This window comes from Cynocephalus volans, chromosome 1 (genome assembly GCF_027409185.1).
Source record: "Cynocephalus volans isolate mCynVol1 chromosome 1, mCynVol1.pri, whole genome shotgun sequence".
Classification (NCBI taxonomy): domain Eukaryota; kingdom Metazoa; phylum Chordata; class Mammalia; order Dermoptera; family Cynocephalidae; genus Cynocephalus; species Cynocephalus volans.
The window spans coordinates 28794634-28815063 of NC_084460.1; the positions used below are offsets into that span (position 1 = coordinate 28794634).

The window sequence follows — 20430 nt, forward strand, 5'->3', positions numbered from 1 at the left end:
TTACTGACCCCACCTTGGTGGAGGCTGATGGTGCATCTTTCTGCGGGGCCACGTGGACATTGGCAGTCTTTTGTCTGCGCACTATGGTGCAGCGACATGGGCAGGAGACAGGCTGAAGTTCCCCAGGCCTGCACTGTGGACCAGGTGCCCTGCATAGTGAGCTCATTTAATTCAACTCCACCCTCACAACCCCCAGAGAAAGGCATTACTCCCATTTTGCTGATAAAAAGATTTCTGCCTTCAATTCTACCTCCTGTCAGAACTTGGATGAGTGATTTCACCTCAAAACCTCTCCATGCCTCAGTTTCCTCTGCTATAAACCAGGGTTATTACCTCATAGGACTGTAGTAGCTGTTATGAGCAGGAGATGCTCAGAGAGGCTCCCTGACCTGCCCAGGGACACACAGCAGGGAATAGGGCTGCACACCCAGCCTACCTGACCCCAAGCCCACACTCATTCATGGGCCACACTGTCTCCTGCCCCTCTGTTCTCCTCTCCCTGTGATAGGACGCTGTGCTACGTGGGACACAAAAGTGGCTTTGCACCTGTGGATGGACACAGTGCCTGTCTTCTGTCCTGCCTAGAGTAAGCCCCAGGGAAGAGGCTCCCACACAGAGCCCACCAAGCTGGTTTATATTCTAGGCGGCTCCTGGTCTGTGTGCTCCCTGCTTCCTCCCCCTCCTTCTCCTCCTGGGGGGGGGAGCGTGGGGCAGGGTGGTGGCAGGCAGCGAGGAGAGGAAGCAGGCTGCTGCTGTCCTCTACATTGCCCTCCCAGCTACACAGAAAGCCACAGATGAAGAGGAGTGGAGCCCACAGCCCTGGAGACCTTGCAGCCTTGGATGAGGAGGGTGGGGGTGGTGAGGAGCATCCTTCTCGATGCATACCATCGATTCATAGCTGGGGAGCAGAGTAGAGGGGGCCTGCAGACACCCCAGAGCAGCCCACAAACGCAGCCCCTTTTGGCCTTGTCTCTGTTCTTGCAGGAAAGTGGTTCTGTGTCTGACTCCTTCAGTTACTATGGAAACAGGACAGGAATGTGAGGGGACAGGCAGATGGGTGGGCAGGAACCAGGCAGCTGCCACCAGGGCACATGCCCCTGGGGTCTGGACCCTGGCAGGATGGGGAGTGCAGTAGGGAAAGCCCTCCTGGCCCATCTGCAGGTACCAAAGTCTTGACCCAGGGGTTGCAGCCGCTCAGTCAGGGCTAGGCCACATGGGGCAGCGTCACTCAGGCATTCAAGAACTGCAATGGCCACAGCTCACTCCTCCTGCACGTAGCCCTGTGCCCAGGACAGGAACTAACTCCCACATCTCATCACCCCTCTGAGGGAAGTACCATTACTAACCCCTCTTCACCCCTTACCATTACTGAGGAAACTGAGGCTCAGAGAGACGAAGTCACTTGCCTAGGACACACAGCAGTGGAGCGGCAGAGCTGAGATTCAAATCCACACAGTGTGGCCCTGGAGCCCTGCCCTTACTACCGAAACCAACACTTTATGAGGGATTAACTAGATCTGTTCCCGTCCCTCTTGCTTTTGAAGCTGTCTGATGTGCCCCAATGAAGCAGCCATGGTGTAATCGCTCCCACAGACCAGGAAAGCCTCTGGCTTTGGTGATTCTTCTGGTGTCAGAAGTCGTGCACATGCGTCAGGGATAACTAAAATGAAAGGATGCTTATGCATCCAGTTCCTTTGTTGTCATCTGCTCGGGCTTTGTGGTTGATTTTTCCTTCTCAGATTTGGTGGATGCTACTTAAGCACCATCCGGATAAACAGCTTGCCCTTCATTCCTAGTCTATTCCTATTTGCAGGCAAAGCATCCATTAACTTTAGCAACTTTTGCAGTCCCGATGCTCTGGAGCTGGCACGCTGCACTGGGGAGGGCAAGAAACCCTGATAAATCACCCACCTGGGCACCATTTCTCAGGGCAGAGTTATAATCATTCCAGCCAAATGTGTTGGCCTATGTCACTGTGCCCAAGCCACCTGCAGGCAGATGGGCCCCCAGATTTACCAGAGGCCTCTGAGGATGTTCGGGTAGAGGGTGTGTGTGTGGTGGGGGGGCTGAAGTGGGTCCCTGCTGGTCTCAATAGGCAGGACAGAGCTGGGAAGCATGGATATTGGCCCAAGGGTCACAAGTGCTCTGAGCATTTTAAATTCTAATCAATCCCCATGGATTTACTGATCAGAGACCACACGGGTGAGCACAGGGAGGGGACAGACACAAGGAAGGACCTCTTGGCAGATTTTGTGGGCTACAGGGTAGGAGGATACACACATGGAGGGGTGAGCTCCTGTCATCATAGAGCATATGGGTCAGACCTACATGGCTCGTGTGTGGAGAAACAGTCTTCTGCAAGGCCTGGGTGGCCAGAATTACAGAGCTTTGACAATGAGATGGGAGGGCCCTTTCCAATTGGAACCTAGATGGGAGGAGAGAGAATGGCCTTGAAAGGCAGGAGAAAGGTATTGTTGGTTTTTAAGTAAAACTTGAGGTTTAGAAAAAGTTAAAACAAATGAGGCTCTCAGGGCAGCACACCGACACACATTTGCCTCTGGGGATGGTAACAACTGCTGAACCCACACTTTTCTGTCTGTGCCAGTGAAAGGCAGGCTCGTCCAGTGGGGGAGTCTGTTCCCTGCTGAGTCCCCCAACACACCCACCCACCTCCCCTACCTTTGGGTTCCAGGCCATTAGAATTAAAGTGCATCCTCTTCTGACACTCCGTGCAGCTCATCAGGAACCGGGTCACAGCCTCTCTCGGGAGGAAGGCGTAGGTCTCTGCGATCTGGAGGAGAGACGAGGTTTGCTCATTATGTAGATCCGTGGGGAGGCAACTTGGCCACTGGGTCACCAAAGCCTGTGCTTCGGCAGCAGGCGCTTTGGCCCTTCCTAGGGAAGGCAGGGATTCTGGGAGAAGGGACAGATGTCCTCGAGTCTTAGCTGCAGAAATGAGGCAGTACTTTCGCAGAAACCCATTTGTTTAAAAAATTTGAATAAATGAGGTTAAAAGTTGGAAAAGCATTTAAACATTATCTAGTCTTTAACTTATGTTCTAATAAGTAATATTCCTCTCAGAACATTTTATTGCTGCTGCTAAAAAATGAGCTCATAAGCATTGCTCTAGGGTAGAACAAACAACTTCCCCTCTTAGAGATGGATAAACTGAGACCCGCTTATAAATTCACTGGCTCTGGGCTGAGAAACAGAACCGAAGGTTCTACAAGCTATTTCCTGTAATAACTCACAGATCAAGAACCTTGTTAGGGAGAACTGTGAAAAGCTGGTGCCAGGGAATCAGATTTTTCACATCGGACAGGCTCTTAGGGACCTCAATGTTCCAGGTGATTGAGGCCCAAAGAGGAGAACTAACTCACCCGAGGTCATACAGCTCCTTCAAGGCAGTGTCAGACGAAAACCTGTGCTCCAGGTAACACTGCCCCATAGCAAGCTGCTCCCCTAGCTAGGAAGAGGAGGGAGGTTGGGGGAGGGAAGGGAGACACAAAAGAGAGAGAGCATGGGGGAAATGCTGGGTGGTGGAGTGGGGAGGAGGTGGCCCAGAAGTCCAGTCCTCTCCTCTTGCTCTGGATTTTGGGAAACCTGCTCGCCCTGATTTGTCTGCTTGTGGGGGCCAAAGAGTCCCCCTAGTCCCAGGTTCCCTGGGCTGAGGATATCCAGTTGCTGGTTTTTACACACACCTCCCAGATCCTGGGTCCTCCCGCTTCTCTCCACTAAGGGGCAGCATCGCCCCAGTGTTCTGCCATCCTCACTGCAGCCCAGCTGGGAAAGTTGGCCGGGGGGCGGAGGGGGCTACTCTGGGCTGCACTAGGCCCTGCCTCCTCTCGGGACAGCGCCTGGTCTGCTCCCTTGGGTATTCACGAGCTGCACCATCTCTATAAAGGCTAGGAGGGGGGTTGGGGGGAGGTAGGGAAGGGTTGAGGGGATGTAGAAGGCCCTGGGTGCCCCAGGCTGCGGCCAGGTCCTCAGAGGACCAGCTCAGGCACTTCCAGCTTAGCCTGCCTGCAGAGTTCCAGGGGCCACTCCTGCTGGCTGCAAACGCAGAGTTAGTTTTGGTGACACTATTGTTATTTCTCAGCTGATTTGATACTCTGTGGAGCAGGCAGCCTCCTTGATGAGTTATCTCCCTTCCAAATTCCCCATCTGATTGCCTTCCTCTGGAGGTCAAGGACAAGGGCAAACCCCAGTGTCTCTGACTGGAGTAGGTAGATGGGAGAGTGACAGTCAGAGGTTCTGTGAGTCCTTCTCGGGTGTAAGGGCCAAGGGACAGGGGCTTTTCTGCCATGCACACGGACGTCTCCATCCCCAGCTCAGAGCTGCCTGGAAATCTTGGGGACAGCATGTTCCTCTCGGACTGCTATGCTGGAAAGGATGGGCCCTGCTGATGGGCTGATGGCTGCAGAAGCAAACCGGCAAGAGGGAAGGGTGTGTGTTGGGCAGAGAGAGGGCTGTGGCTGACGGATCACCCCCTCAGCTCCCCTGAGACATGGCACCCTAGGTCAGGCCTCAAAGGAGCTGAGTGGAGGACCTGGGGGGAGGAGGGTTGTGCAGTCAGCTGGACGAAGGAGGAAAAGGTTCATATAACAGGGGCAGCCCTACTTAACTACACAGAGCTTGCTTGCTCACCTGCTGCTGCAGGGAAATATTTTTTAAAGTGTTCAGGGAGGGCCTCCTGGCCTGGCTGATAGGCAGGGGCCCTTCTTGCTACCCAGCCCTTGAGGGCACAGGATGGTTCTCCAGGGGTGAGAGTGGTGGCCACAGTTCTCCTGGCCTTGGGAGGGACTTCAGTGGTGTGCTAGGGCTGGCTGAAGTGCCATGGGGAGGGGCAGCGCTGGGCATACACCTTGTGGCCCTGTGTCCCACAGAGGGGCGGGAGGCCAAGACTGAAGACCAGTAGGTGAGAAGTCCTCAGAGCTGTCCGAGGGCTGGGGAGGGAAGCTCTTCCTTGAGCAACTGGAAAGTCTGCACCTTTGCTTAGAGCTCCGTGGGGAGTCAGTAAAGTGCAGAGTGCAGCCCAGCTCTATGCTGCTGTAGGGATCCGTACAGAGGAGGACGCACACCCCACCTTCAACCTTCTGTGGACATCTTTTGGTTCACCCTCCTGGCTTTGCCCAAGGCCAGAAATGGGACCTCCATTCCTGTTTGAGTGCATGGATGTGAAGGCCACAGGACCACAAGATGAGCTGAAACCAGAAGGTCAATCCTAGAAGACGCTCTAGTCAATAGGATGGTGGTTTTCAGATGGTTTTAGAGCTACAGACCCTGTGCTAGAAATAGATTCTTATGCTGAAGCCCAAAACATGAAACAGGTAAAGACAGAGCTGCTGTGTTTAAGGAGGGGAAGCTCCAGGACCCCATCCTCACCCAGCTGCCTCCAGCTCCCTGGGCTGCCTGATGACTTGCTCTCTTGTATGCGAGTTTGCCTTTTACATTTTCCCTAGTGGTAAAAACTGAGATTTTGCTGGCAGGGAGAGCAGGGGCTATTTGCAGAGACGCTGACTTGCAAGGCCCCATTTTCGCTCCCAACTCAGAGGCCGACAAAGACAGATGAGGCCAATTGGGGGGATTTGCACCACTTTACAAGATCCTCCTTCTGCCCTATGGGGGGATTAGCACATGGTGGGCCTGGAGCAGCTGCTGACCACATCTGGCCCCAACTCCAAAGTGGCCTGGGCAGCTAGATCTCAGCTAGATCCAGAACCAGATCTGCCCTACCAGGACCCTAGGAAAGAGAAAGGAAGCAAAAGGACTCATTCCAACCCAGATGGATGCAGAAATCAGAAAATCAGGAAAGACCGTTGAAAAAAGGACCAGTCCTCTATGTGTGTTCAGGGAACTTTATAGAACCACCTGGAACCTTCCCTAGACACTGGCACTGGCAAGACCCCAGCACTGGCAAGACCCCCGGGCTTCCTGCTCAAAATGGCATTATCCATAATAAATGGCCATCTGCTTCTGGCTCAAATACTTCCAGTTTCAGAAAGTTCATTACCTGCCCTCTTTGATCCATTGCTAGACAGTGGTAGATGCTACAAAGTTCTTTTTCCCACTGAAGAATCTGCCTCCTTTAGTGCCCTGAGCAAGCCTGTCTATCTGCCTATCAGTCCCATGACTCCCACGGGCACCCCCAGCATGTAAGAATCTGGAAAGCCCCCTGTGCCCTAGAGACTATGAGGCAGTCCCAGGGCTCAGCTTTGGCAAAACACACAGAGACAGGTACAAAATCTCCTCAGTCAAGGGCTTGACATACATTCTGCAGTGCCAGGCCATGCCTCTGCAGCCACCAGCATGAGGTTTGTTGGGGGGCTCTTTCCACAGGCATGGATGCGGTGGGGGCCTCGTATCTTCAGAATGAGGCTGAAGAGCTAGGTTTGGGTCAAGGAAAATGGGAGCAGATGAAAAGAGGGGGACAAAAGCACCCAGGCACCACCCCCTGCCCCCCAAAAGGAAAAGGGTGGCATGAGAAGGGTGACAGATGGGGAGGAGGCGGGGGAAAGGAGAGGAGGCACATGGGGTAGGGAGGGGCACACGCCAGCCCCCTCAGCCTCACACCCGCCACAGGAGGGCCCTGGCCTGCCCAGCGCAGCCTTGGCCCTGCTGCTGAAATTCCAGCTCTGTGCGTAGCTCAGCTGGCTCCACGCCAGTCATGTGCCAGCTCCAGGCTGGGCTGCGGGAAGTGGGGCACACGGCAGGCATATGGACAAGAAGCAGGAAGCGCAGGGCAAAGGGCTGGATGTCCGCTTGGCCCAGGGATGTGAATGCTGGCAGGACTAGCCCAGCCCTGCCCTCTCCATAGCCTGGCAGCCACAGACCCCAACCTTCATAAATACCCAAGGAGTGCCTGTGGGTGAGGTTTGGTGCTGGGCACTGAGGGGACCAGGGAAATCACATGGTCTGGCTGGCCCAAGCCCATCTGCCTGGACAACAGCAGGTCATTAGGCTTACTAGCTGACCACAGGAAGTTGTAGAGAGGCAGGGGGTGCGGAGGTCAGGGCACAGGGCTTGGGGCCAGCTGCTGGCTCTCCAGGGCAGCTAGAGACTTCAGGCAGGTTATGTGTCTCTCTGAGCCTCACTTTCCTCATCTGGAAATGGAGGTAACAATAGCACCTGCTTCATATATCCAACCTTCACACATGTGAACACTCAGAGAGTTGGTGCACTGGAAGAGCCAGGTGCAGAGCCTGGCACATGCTGAGTGCCCAGCACAGTGGTAAATTTCATGCTGAGAAAACGTGCTGGGTCTCACCGATACCAAGGGGCCCACGCTGGCCCCAGCCTGGGCGCCTCTCCCTTCCTCTATGACCCTCTGGTAGAAATACCCTCAGAGCTCCCTTCCCACTTCCTGAAGTGCACATGTTAAGAAGCAGGAGATGATGGTGACAGTGTGACCACCTCCTGCTTCCCTCAGCCTGACTCCTGCGGCCTTCAGCACATGGGCCCGTGCTTAAGATCCACTTAGGGCAAAGGCCATCTTCCAAGGACAAGGAAGATTGTTGGAGTCGTAAAAAATCATGCCATATGGGAGAACTGTAGACTTATTCAGGCCACCTCCACCATCGCCTAAGTCTATTTATACAGAGGACTTGCGGGAGTTTCACATCTGCCTTGGGTGGGGAAGCCCAGTCACAGAAAGGCACATCTCTAGGAAGCTGGAGAGAACATCAACATGGAAGGGGCATGAAGACACCACTGGCTGCCAGTCAGGTGTGTGTGACCTTGAATGGGTTGCTCAGCTCTCTGGGTCTCAGTTTTCTTAACTGTGAGATGGGGCCTCGGTCACAGGCCTGCTGTGAAGCATGAAGGAACATAAAGTGCTTGGCTGCACTGGCTTAGTGGTGGGCACGGGATACCTGGTTCAGACCTATGCATGAGCCATGGCAACAGAGTCAGACATAGGGGTTGGCAGGGGGATGGGTCTGACATAGGCAGGCCCCTCCTGCAGGGCAGAGTGGGGGCCTCTGCTCTGGACACCATCCCCTCTACCTCCCCTTCCCCGATCTGTGACATTTTCCCACCCCTGGATTGTCATCTCTGCTCTCTTCTGCCTACCCAAAGCTTAGAATGCCCGTTGACCTGCCACCTTCTCCATGAAGACCCCCGGCTCAGTGGTACCTTTGCAGACCACCCCAGTGCCTGGGCTCTTGCTCTCTCAAAGCTGGTCTTGGAAACACTTCTGCTTCTCGAGTGTCTTGGTTTTGCTTTCTGCCTCCCCGCCCCAAATCCAATCGTGATCTCCTTGAGGGTGGGGAGCAGGTCCTTAGACTTCCCCAGGGAACTCCCAGGACTGACTTCACAGAGTTGTGGGGGAATTGGATGAGCTCACACACAGGAAGCATTTAGGACAGGCTTGGCACACAGTAAATGCCAGGCCGCGGGAGCATGTGCTCTTATGATTATCATTATCTGCCCCCCCACCCCATGGCCCCAGAACAGGCTGCAAGGGCTGGGGGGAGTGAGCAAAGCAGGAAGGCTTCCTCCCTGCCTTCACCCCTCTCCTTCCCTCCCCTTCAACCTGCTTCTCCTTTGTGCTCAGACCACAGAACCCGCCCCTCGCGCCCTGTGAGCCATCTTCGGCTGCCATGCCCTTGCCCTGTGCCCCCCATCCCCAAAGGCCGCTTCATCACGCCTCAGCTCCCTGCCCCGCCCCCCGCCCAACATGTGCGGAGCCCGTGGCCTCCTGCCAAGGCCTGGGGCTGCCAGCGGACGCAAAGAGACAGAAATCTCACCGCTCGGTAGGTTTTCTTCTGCCCAGCGTGCTTGGGGGCTTTGCCGGGTTCCGCTGAGCTCTCCACATGCATCGAGTAGATGATGTCAAAGAAATCTTCCACCACAGCGACCCGCTTCAGAGAGATGCCCTCCGGCTCCGACAGGCCATCTGCCCCCTGCGACAGGGTGGACAAGCTGTGTTAGTGTCAGGGATGATGGCGGGGTGAGAGCTGGGCCCTGAGGCCGGGGTGACGGGTTGGGGGCAGGGACGGCGCTGCTCCCTGACCCTGCAATGCCTCCAATGGCAGGCCTGGGGGGTGGGGATGGGGGCACCAGAATCAGGGTGGCTGCTAGCAACAATGGGCAGAGAACAACAACAACGAAAATATAAATTAAAAAACCAAGAGGCTCCATGTTCACAATTTCAGACAGATTGTGCCAGACTCGGGTGGGGAGCTCTCAAATCGCATGCTGTGCCAAGACCATCCTGGAAGCCTCTGGGGAGAGGGAGTGCTAAGTAGATGCAGCCCCATCAGGAGCTCGCCAATTAGCGGTAACCTTTCACTGTGGTCCTGGGCTGGGGTCCCAGGGGACCGGCTCTGATCACCTGGGTGACTCCTGCCTCTACCCTGGCCTTTTTGAAAAGCTTTTCACCACTGCCCCGCCTCCCCACTCCAGCAGCTGAGCGCCAACAACAGCACCCAGGCTCTTTGTGTGTGGAGATGCACAGAATAACAGGCATGAGGCCACGTGGAGGTGGCAGGGCTGTGTGAGCAGACGGTCACGGCCCCGTGCCTCTTATCAGGTTGGCACGAGTGCTGTCAGCTGGCCCCACAAGGTGTGCCAGGATCAAGATGGGGTCCTTCAATAGCAAATAGCTGCTGGGCTGGCGCTTGCCTTCCTGCACCAACAGGGGGAGGTGGTAGGGAGACTATAGGGCGTGAGGCTGGGGGCCAGGCCAGGGCCTGTAAAGGGACAGACTGCTTCGCGAGCACAGTTCCTGATTCATAGGGCACAGGATGCACATACTCAAGGACAGCAGGCTCTCAGCCATCAGTTCCCTAAGGGGAGACTGAGAAGGCTGGTGGCTTCAAAGATCAAGAGCAAGGAGTTTGGGGAAATTTGGGAAAAAGGAGATAGGCTTTTTTCTAAAAGTTCCCTAAAGACATATCTCCAAGTCGATTCTTCCCCAAATAATCCCTGCTCAAGAGCATTAGCTCCATGAAAGTGTGAGCTTCATCTGTTTGTTCACAGCTATCTCTTTGGTACCTAAAACAATGCCTGGCACATAGTAGGTGCTCAATAAATAACTACTGAATGACCGATCGGTTATATGTGGCAGCTTGGCAGGATTGTTTGGACACACTCTGCCCTGATTTGAATACAACCCCATTATTTAAGTGGCCATGTGACTCTGAGCCTCAGGCCCTTTATCTATAAAACAGGGATAACAGAATCACATTTCCGATGAGCTACTGAGGGGAATAAATGAGACATGTGGGCAACCTTAGCACCAAGCTTTGCATACAGGAATTGCTTCATAAATATTGTTATTAAGAAGTGCTTTGCAGTTTTCCAAGTAACCCCCAGGTATGCTAGAGCTGAACATCGTGACAATCCCAGGAGTTTGGTAGGGTCAGGGCCTGTCTGTGGTACAGGAGCTGGTATGTGATAGAGCTGGCTGAGGACCTCAGACTTTGTAGTCCGAGTAAAATACAGGCTGTGCCAGCATGGGACACTCACTCACAACACATTCTGGCCACAGAAAGGCTTTGGTTTTATCTAGCAGCTTTCCCAACATTCTGGGATAAGCAAGCAGAGCTGTCTCACTGGCCTGCTTGAGAGCCAAGAGCAGATGGGGGAGGAAGGGCAGCTGGGCATCTGGGATGTGGGGTACCGAAATCTAGAGCTAGCAGCATCCCTGAGTGGTGACCCTGGGCGATGACCCACTGACCCTGTACAGACCCTCTTGCCAATGGCTTCCTTCCAAGTCAGGATCCATTTTAATGGGGACTTCTCAGTACGTCTCTCTGTGTATGTGTGTGTGTACGTGCATGAGTATTCAGGAGAAGCTGTCTGCTGCTCTGGCTTCCTTACTGTGAGATTGTGGGCAAACTCTTCAACCTCCCTGCACTTCACTTATGAGATGAGCCATGACTTTTAAACTCTCTCAGTACTTTTACCTCTTTCTTGGGGGTATTCCACCCCTTTGAAGTCCTAGGCCGTCTGCAAGGGATCTTCAATGACTAACTTGTTCATTAGCTGATTTGTAATTACCCAGAACTTTGGGGTTTCCAAACACTGCTGTGGCAGAGTCGGGATGGGACAAATATTATGACAGGTTAGTTATAATATACATCCAACCAGAGATTCACGTTGACAAAAACAAAAAAATGAACGTTTTTTTCTGGCACTGGCTGGTATGAGGGTTTGAACCCTTGACCTTGGTGTTATAACACCATGCTCTAATCAACTGAGCTAACCAGCCAGGCCCCAAATGAATCTTAACAATGAATATAACTGGGTTTCTATTTCTTGATCTGGGTGGTGGTTATAAAGATGTGTTCAGCTTATAAAAAGTCATTAAACTGAATACTTACGATTTGTGTACTTTTCTGTGTGTCTCTTAGATTTTAACTTTTTTAAACGTTAGTTTTTTAAAAAGTATAATGGGGTAACTTCATGACATTTTGATAATCTGAATCGAGGCATAATGATGGGTTTAGCTGCTTAAAAGTGAATAGACCTCCTTGCTCATAAAATTGTTTCAGGCCAGAATGCAGCTGTTTCTTGGTGGGAAGAAATGGAGAAAGAAAACAATCCGATAGACAATATTTTAGGTAGGTAAGATATAAAGTGCCCCCTAGCCAGCCCGGTGACATTGGGTGGGTCACTTTACTTCTTTACCTCAGTTTCCTCACCTGTAAAATGGGCCTAAAAAGTCCTAGTTGGATGTTCCAGTGATCAAATAAGAATATAGGTCAGGCATGTGGCAAATACAAGCTTGGTAAATGTTCATTTCTTCCCTTTAGACCCACTGAGTTTCAACACTTTGTGTTTAGGAATCTGCTCTTATCTCCTGTCCCTCTGATCCATTCAGGTTTACAAAATGGGTCTCCCACGGTAACACTCACCATCAGAAGAGATGCGTAGTCTTATGTAATTCCTAAATAACATGCTAAGCCTGTCCCACAAACTTAGAGTAAGCTTTTCTAAAGTCAAAGTGTAACCAATCAGCCCAGATAAAACAGTGAAACATATTGCCCAGTGCCTGGCCTGTCTCTGTCCCAGACTCCCGTCTCCGTCCAAGCCTCCTTTCCTGTCTCCATTCTTAAGCAGACTTGCGTAAACAACAGCTTCGCACCTGGTCCAATGTGACCATAAAATTATCCCAGAGAAACTCTTCAGGGTAGCAATTTTCAGTAGCTCCCTCTTTAAAAATTGATCATTATCTCCCTGATGTTCAAACATGGGTCCTGTAATCCATCTATCTCTATGGCGGAGACATGCATGAAAGGAGAGGGCCTGCAGGATTGAGAATTCGAACCACACAGGGTCTGCAGAACCAAACCTTGAGCCGTCCTCTGGTAAGCTGCAGGCACCTGGAACCATGTATGCTACACCAGGGTATCTGTGTGGCCCTCAAGGATAACCCTGGGAAGACAGTAACAAAGGGATCTGACAGTAATCACGTGCCACAGACATCTCTGCCATGCCCTGCATCCATAGAGGTAATAACCTTCATGCTAAATGCTGCAGGAAAGGCATGCTATCCCTAGCTGAGAATCCAGACTATGCTACAAGGCAAGAGCTGCTAATTTAAGGGAGCAGAAAGCACCATCCCAAGCTTTGGGATGCCTCTGCCAACCCACTTCCACCTTGTACCCAAATTAGATTAATCTAATCCATTGCCCTAAGCAAGCTGAGTACTGCATTGACAAAGGAAGTTTACTTCATTTACAGATTAGATCAAGAGGGGACCTGGAGCTTCCTCACTATCCCAGCTTCCAGGAAACACCCAGCAGAAGTGATGGAATGAAACCCTGTAGCACCCCATTGGAAAAGTCTTGAAAAAACACATGGTCAGTCTTGCAGGATCAGCCTCTGGGGCCTTCCTGCATGGGGAAGAACATTGCCATGGTAACGCATTCTCTCTGTTTGAACCATCAACCCCCCCAAAACTGGCCAGACCCTGGCCAACAAAACTAGACAGGGCAATAGTTTTGAAAATGTATGGAGCTACTAACTTTCTTGGAAATCACCAACTCTCTTAAAACCAGCCCATTTGGGTTCTAAACGAAAGGCTTGGTTGCCAGTCACTGAAAAAATCACCAAATGTCTACTAAAATCCTGCTGGTATTTCAAAATGTTTAGAACAGTGGTCTTCAAAGTGGGGTCCCTAAAGCAGCAGCATCGCCATCACCTGGGAACTTGTTAGAAGTGTAAATTCTCAGGTTTCACCTCAAACCTACCAAATCTGATGCTCTGGGGGTTTTAACAGCTGCACACCCCCCCATGATTCTGATGCAAGACAGATTTTGAGACTGCTAATTAGAACATCCTCATGATTGAGACAGGGAGGTAACTAGTAGGGAAACTGGCATTGGCTCATTAAATATAGACATGCTCTGTGCTTCCAGGCCTAATATATTAATATTTTCATCTCCAATGAAAGCCAATTTTCCTAATGGTGAGAACAAAAGAATCTTATTGGGTAACATTAGTATAAATCCAAGACATCGACCCAGAGACTTAATGTGGATTATGGATAGAAAAGGCAGGAGTGCCCAGCATCCTCCCTGGCAAAGTTAATTAATACCTGAGGTCATTCCTTGGCAGGTCTTTTCTGGCTTCCTCAGTTTCCTCAAATGATCTGAATGTTCGGCATAAGGAAGTTGCTATGTTCAGGGCTGCAGACCTATGAGGGGATTGGCATGTCATGAGGGGATTACCAGGCCATTAGACAGGCTCCTGCTGGGGTGGCCTCATAAGCCATCATTGGGAGTTACCCCTCAGGTGAGCTCCTAAACTGACTGAATCTTGCCTGTCTCCCCTACATAAGCCACTTAAATAGATCCCTGCCCTTGATGGCAGGTGAAGTACATTTGCTAATGGCTTACAGTTCTGTTATCTCCATCGGAACTTTGAAGTCACTTGCTAGTAATAAGTTACATACTTATCAAGGTGGGATCACTGTTTTAGGCCACCAGAGAGCTGTTTAGTATACCACCATTACTTTATTAGCGAAATATGCCTTCCAGTCATGACACAGCCATGGTCGAGAGGATGCAGCTAAATAGCAGGGACATTTCTCAACTGGATTTCTCCTATGGTAGAGGAAGAAACCACAAAGTCCTTAGGATATGCCTTGTTGGTGCATTTCAGATCCAACTCTTGACAAGGAGTAAAAAATCAACGAGATTGCCATTAGAGGAGAAAATCAGTCAGCAGAGCCCACCCCAGGGGAAACAAACCTTTGGCTACCCCTTGTTTGGGAGCCCAGGACTTCAGGGGTTGACCGCACAGGCAAATGTGATACAGCTCCATCCCATCCAGGCCAGCCAGAACAGTGGCTGCGATGCCAGGCAAAAGCTACTGTGCATATTATCAGCACACTGCTCCTCCCAGTTTCTGCAATCATGGCTGTTCCTCCTGTCCCCCAAACCCCACTTTAATAATTCAGCCAGGACTGAGGTTTTGGAAGTTTTGGGGGGAGGGGTCCTGCAAAGTCTCATTCCAACTTCTGGCAGGGCTGACAGAAGAACCTAGGGGGAGGAGCCAGCCCCCTGCTAAGGGGCCCCAGAGGGAAAGGAAAGAGGTAGAAAGGAAATTAAAAACCACACTAAACTGAGAGAACAAAAAGAAAAGAAAGCCAGAATGAAGACCATCACCCAAAGATCCAGAAATTCTCTCCTCAGAATCCCTAGAGAAGCTGGCTATAATTTGTGAAGGGCAATCAGATGATTAAGAAAAGGGTGTTGCTTAAATGGGACAAATATTTTAATTTCTCTTGGTGGTGAATACTACCTACTGTGGACTGGAAACAAACAAAAAACCCTCCAAAATAAGGATCCACACCAGAATTTTAGGGTCCACAGTTCCACTGAGCTCTGTAGGTCTAGATGGGGCAGAAGGATGAGACCACACTCCCCCCATAAATAAGTAAATACATAAACAAGGCACTGAGGACTCAACGTAGCACCTGCCTCTTCTCTACCCTTGTGCACAATCTCCAACTGTTAGTGTGGAGCTGCCGCCACCACTGAGTCGCACCTGCCATCTGGAACAGGCCTCACATATTCCAAGACCTCCTTTCTGCTTCACTGAACCTCCATCTTCTTTCAAATCACGCTGGAGACCGAAATGTGCACCCCGGGCCACAGAGAAAGGTGCCCAGAATCAGCCCTCAAACAACAGCGCTACCTTTGAGGGATGCCATCCTTCAAGCAGCTCTGAATAGTTTTTTTTCTTACCTCTGCGTCTTTTCTATTATTTTTTTAAAAATTTCGTTAGCTCTGGGATGTCTGGAAAGGGTATGTGGGGAAGAGGTGGGAAGAGAGAGGGGTGCAGTGGGCCAAAGTGTCCCCCTGCCGGCAGGAGAGGGGCTGGGGAAACGCAAATGCTGATGATAATGACCCCGGTGTAAGGGATGGAGGGAGGGAGGTCCTCTCCAGCTTCGCTTGCCACACAGGACAGGGTCAGGGCCTGGCTGCGGGATTCTGGGCCGAGGTGGGAGTGGGGGAGCCAGGAAGGCCAGGACGGTGCTCTTAGAGGGCAAGTCACAGGCCTGAGGACAATCCAGCCCTAACCCCAGGCAAGGGACTGTCCTGCCTGAGCCTCAGTTTCCTCCTGTGTGATGTGACACCATATGCACAATGGCCACCTCACAGGACGGCTGTGGAAACCCAAATGATGCACAAGTAACACCCGCTCCAGGGGAGATACCCATAAATGACCGCCATCACCACTACTCCTGAGAGGCGCGCTCCAGGACTCTGGGGACCCGCCTTCCCGGGCGCCGCGACCTAGGACAGGGAATCGGGGTTCGTTGAAGCCGGGCTCCGGACGGAAAGGGGCGGCCCTGAGCCACACAGGCACCGCGGGCGGGTCCCTCTGGGGCCGAGGCGGGCGGCCGGGACGCGCTAACGAGAGGGGGCCCCAGGTGCGGGCCCCACCCCGGGCTGGGCGGGGCCGGAGGGGGAGGGGAGCGGCCCGCGCGCTAATGACTGTTGACAGCGCGCGCTGGGGCCGGCTGGGGCGCGCACGCCGCTGACAGCTGCTCCGGCGGGGGCCGGGGGCGGGGCGCGGGCGAGGCGGCGGCTCTAGCTCCCCCAACGGCGCACGCGCGTGCGCCCCGGCGGGGAGGGGGCGGGAGGCGCGCGCGCGCCGGGCCGGGGTTCGGAGGGCCTGCTGGAGCGGCTCGCGCGGGCTCCTCGCGGGCAGGCAGGTAATGAGAGTAACCATGGCAACCCACTAGAGGAAGTGTATTCTGCAGGAGACGTTAATCCCCTCTCCCCGGAGCTGGGACAGCCTGACTTTCCATTCTCACACAGTAATTAGATACCAGCTGTCAGTGCAGGGGGGACGGCTCCGCGGCTGCAGCCCGGCTGGGGAAGGGGGGCGCGCACAAAGGGGGCGGGGGTGACTCAGGGAGGAGGGCGTTAAAGACACAGGGACGCTTTGCTGCGGTGGTCCGGGGCGGCGTGCCTCCCCGTCTCCGGCCTCCAAGCGCGCGCCCGCTCACCTGGAGACCCCGCCCACGCGAGGCCCCGCCCACCCCATCGCACCTGCTGCGCGCGCGCGCTCGCCCCTTGGTCCCGCCTCCAGACTCCCGGCGCACCTGCCCTGCTCCGCCCCCCCCCCCACCGGGACGCTGCCCACCTGTCCTTTGTGCGGGGCGGTACCATTCGATCTTGCCAGCTCTCCTTTAGGGAGCGCCCGCTATGTGCCAGGCGCTGTGCCAAGCCTGATCTTCTGTAATCCTCACAGACCCTCTGCGGTAGGCGCCGCTGCTGCTCTCCGCCCTGGCGCGGCGGGGTGTGGCCATTTGCCCAGGGTCACGCAGACCTAAACCCGCATCCCGACGCCTATTTAACCACCCATCTACAGAGCATCCCCATCACGTCCACATCCGTTATAGCTCTAGGGGCCTCCCAACCGCTTTGAGAGACAAAACAATCACACTGGTGGCTGGCATCGTGGGGACCTACTGTGTGCCAAGCATTCACTGCCACATTTCACTGTCCCAGCAGCCTTGGGAGATTTATTACCCCCACTTTAAGGATGAGGAAAGGGAGGAACAGAAAGCTGAACGACTTGCCCACAGTCATGAGGTACAGAGTGGCAGAGCTGAGATTCAAACTACTGCGCTCCATTAACCCCACCCCCAAGTTCCTGGTGGCTGAAATCCACCCCTGGTCTTTTCCTCCTTTCTACTGTTCAGCCCACCCACATCTTGTCCCAGTATCGGTGGCTACCTCTCCTAACCATATCTGATAAATTTAAGTTTCTAGGCCTAGAGGCACTGTCACGTCCCTAATGTCTGTCAGGCCTCCCAGAAACCCTTGCTCTCAGCTCAGACAGTCACTTGGAAGTCATTCTAGGCCAGTCTGTCCACTTCCCACATAGGGAAACCAAGACCACCAAGGCAAGAGTCTGGCCTAAGGGGGAGGTGGCCTAGTGGAGTCTTCTTGGGGGCAGTTTAGTCCCCTCAGGCCCAGCTGTGCCCCCTGCTCCCCACCCCACAATCAGGCCTGGGTGGGGGGCATGCCAAGGAGGGGCAGGAAGTGCTGAGAAGCAGAGCCGGCTCTATGTCCCCAGTGGCAGCAGTGTCTGGGGCAGGAGGAGGCTATCTGATCCCTTCCCCACTGCCCCGGCCATGACCTCCTCCCTCCCTCCTCTCTCATGGCTGGGGTAGCCAGCACCCCAGGCTGCAGCTGAGAACCAAGCGTTCCCCAACCCAGCCAGCATTCCAGTGGGAGGAGGGGTGGGGGGAGGCTGGGCCCAGAGCTTTAGGGACAGGGGCACTCCTGGGGCTGCCCCACCCTGCGCAGGCCAAGGCCAGGCTGCCTCCAACCTCACCGTTTCCTGCCTCCTCTCTCCCCATCTCTCAGTAGCAGAGCTGCCTAAATTTGGCTCGAGGAGGGAATGGGGGAGGTGGCAGCAGGCGGGTGCTGTCAGAGGCCAGGGCGTAGCTCCCCGTCTAGCCGGCTGGCATTTTTGCTGTCTGGAGGAGGGCAGGGGGCCCAGCAGCCCTCTCCCGGAAAGGGAGATGCTCCTACCTTCTGATGTGCACTGAGTAATGTGCAAACGACATGCAAACTGAGTTCCAAATCGGCATCTCAGCCAGGGAACAGCTTGGGTGCTGCTTTTGGGATGAGAGCAGAAGGACCAGTGGCCCACTCCCCAGGGGCTCCAGTGGAGGATGGGGGGGTACGGGGTATCCAGAGTTGGGTGTTGGGAGACTTGGTTTCTCATCAGCTATGGGGCTTCATTCCAGAGGCTGGACCCTATGGGTCCCAGCCTGAGGGCGGGGCCATGGCTTTTTCTGCCTGCTGTGGCCTAGTGCTGTGCACACCCTGTCACATGGTTGAGCACGTGAGTTCTGCAGCCATCCTGCCCAGGTTTGAACTCTGACTTTCCACTGGCCAATGGGGGAATTCCTCAACCGAGCACCCAGGCTAACAGCTAGTGGGATTAGGCATCCCTTTTAGGACAGCCAGTTCTCTCCCCTAGAAGCTGTGAACAGGGGCATGACCTGAAAGAACCCAGGCCTTGGAATCATTCCTGGATTCCAGGCCTGGCTCAGCCAGTGAGACTCTCTGGTCTCACTCCCCTCATCTGTGAAATGGGTTCAGGACCTCAAGGTCAGCTGTGATGTTCACATAATGGCCTTGCACACAGTGGGCACACCACTAGTTTTCCCAGCAGGCAGTCGCACTCCTGTCTGCATTTGTTCAACTACTGTTTCTGTCCTGTTCCCATCTCTCCTCTGCTCTTCTGTCCTCGTTTTTCTCTTGTCTCTAAATGCACATTTCTGGGCCGGCCCGTGGCTCACTCGGTAGAGTGCGGTGCTGATAACACCAAGGCCCCGGGTTCGGATCCCATATACGGATGGCCAGTTCGCTCACTGGCTGAGCGTGGTGCTGACAACACCAAGTCGAGGGTTAAGATCCCCTTACCGGTCATCTTTTAAAAAAATAAAAAATAAAAAAAATAAATGCACATTTCTTGCAGTCTCTCTCTGTCCTCCCTTTCTCTCCACTTGTTTTGGTGACCTCGGACAAGTCACTGCCTTTCAGAGTCTCAGTCTGCACATCTGCTAAATGGGGGTAACAAGAGGTGGATGATGAGGTCTGTCTGGGGCCTAGGGCCCAGTAGGCACTTGATGGGTGATAGCTCCTCTTTACAACCTCCCTCCCCCATCATCCCAAATGACCAGGAGGGGTGGGCTGTGCCCTCAACTCTATCGTGTATGGGGCATTGGGGCCCCGCTTCTTGGTAACTCTGTTTAAGCCCAGATAACTGCTCTCCTGCCCCTTGGCCAGGGCTGATACGAGCTGAATCCAACTTCCTGCCACCCAAAAGCCACTTCCTGCCAAACTTGAGCTGATACCAGAAGAACTTGTTTTCTGTGCACAGAGCAGTCCCTGGTGGGGCGGCCACCAGCCTGCCCCGGGTATAAACATTTTTTTTTTTCCATTTGCCGGTCTGCCTGGTGGGGCTGGGCAGGGGAGGATGGGGACTCTGCCCTCTGCACCTGCCCATCCTGCTGCAAGGTAGCCTCTGTGCCTCCTACTCATCCCAGGAAGGGTACCAAGTGTCCTTCTGGGCCCAGCAGATGCGGTAGGCTATGACACACAGTCTGAGACAACCACACTCAGTCTGACAGAGTCCCTGTGGCCACCGGGCATTTGGGTGAGGACTCAGGGAGACAACATGTGTGACTATCACACACAGTGATGGTCACAGAGTCACATACATGGACACAGCCTTACAATCACACATACAACCATACACAGTCATTGGACAGTCTCGCATACTGTTATACATTGTCACATACAAGGGTATGCAGGCTCACAGTCACACTCAGAATCCCACACAATTACATACAGTCTCACACACATGCACACAGACAGGAATCTTCCACCCAGATCCCCACACCTGTCCAGCAACCTCCTTGCAGATGTATTCACTGACTCAACAAATAGTCTATTGAGGGTCTGCTCTGTGCCAGGCCTTGGTCTAACCCATGCTAAGAATTATCAGAATAGTAACAAATAGTCAACTGATGTGAGTAGTTCCCTCAGTTTTCTCATCTGTGAAATGGGATAGTAGCCCTGCCCCCATGGCACTGATGGGAGGATTAAGGAGCTAATACATGTAAAGCCCCTGGTCTGTGTCTGGCCCATAGAGAGCGCCGCCTAAGTTAGGCTATCTTAACTGGGAGCAACCTGTGCCCAGCTCCATGCTGAGCATCTGACATACATTATCTCCCAAGTCCTTGCTCAAGCCCGCAGCAGCTGGGGTCATCACCCCCATTTCACAGATGAGGAAACTGAGGCTCAGAGGAGAGGCCCACAGAGTCCCCATGGTGCCTCCACTGACCTTGTCTCTCATGCCACACTCTCACTGTGCTGCTCCAGCCTGCCTCACTACCTCCTCCACACACATACTCTGTTCCCTCTGCCTGGAATGCCCTTC

General features: G+C 53.5%; 1 protein-coding gene across 1 annotated transcript in view; it reads right to left on the minus strand.

Moving 5' to 3' along the window:
- NOL4L (nucleolar protein 4 like) overlaps window positions 1-20430 on the minus strand; it is a 117225-nt gene that overhangs the window by 59605 nt on the left and 37190 nt on the right. Inside the window, exons 2-3 of the mRNA XM_063101921.1 lie at window positions 8748-8903; window positions 2680-2791 (exon numbers count right to left, since the gene is read on the minus strand). Of these exons, the coding sequence (XP_062957991.1) occupies window positions 2680-2791; window positions 8748-8903 (268 nt within the window). The remainder of the gene's footprint in view (window positions 1-2679; window positions 2792-8747; window positions 8904-20430) is intronic.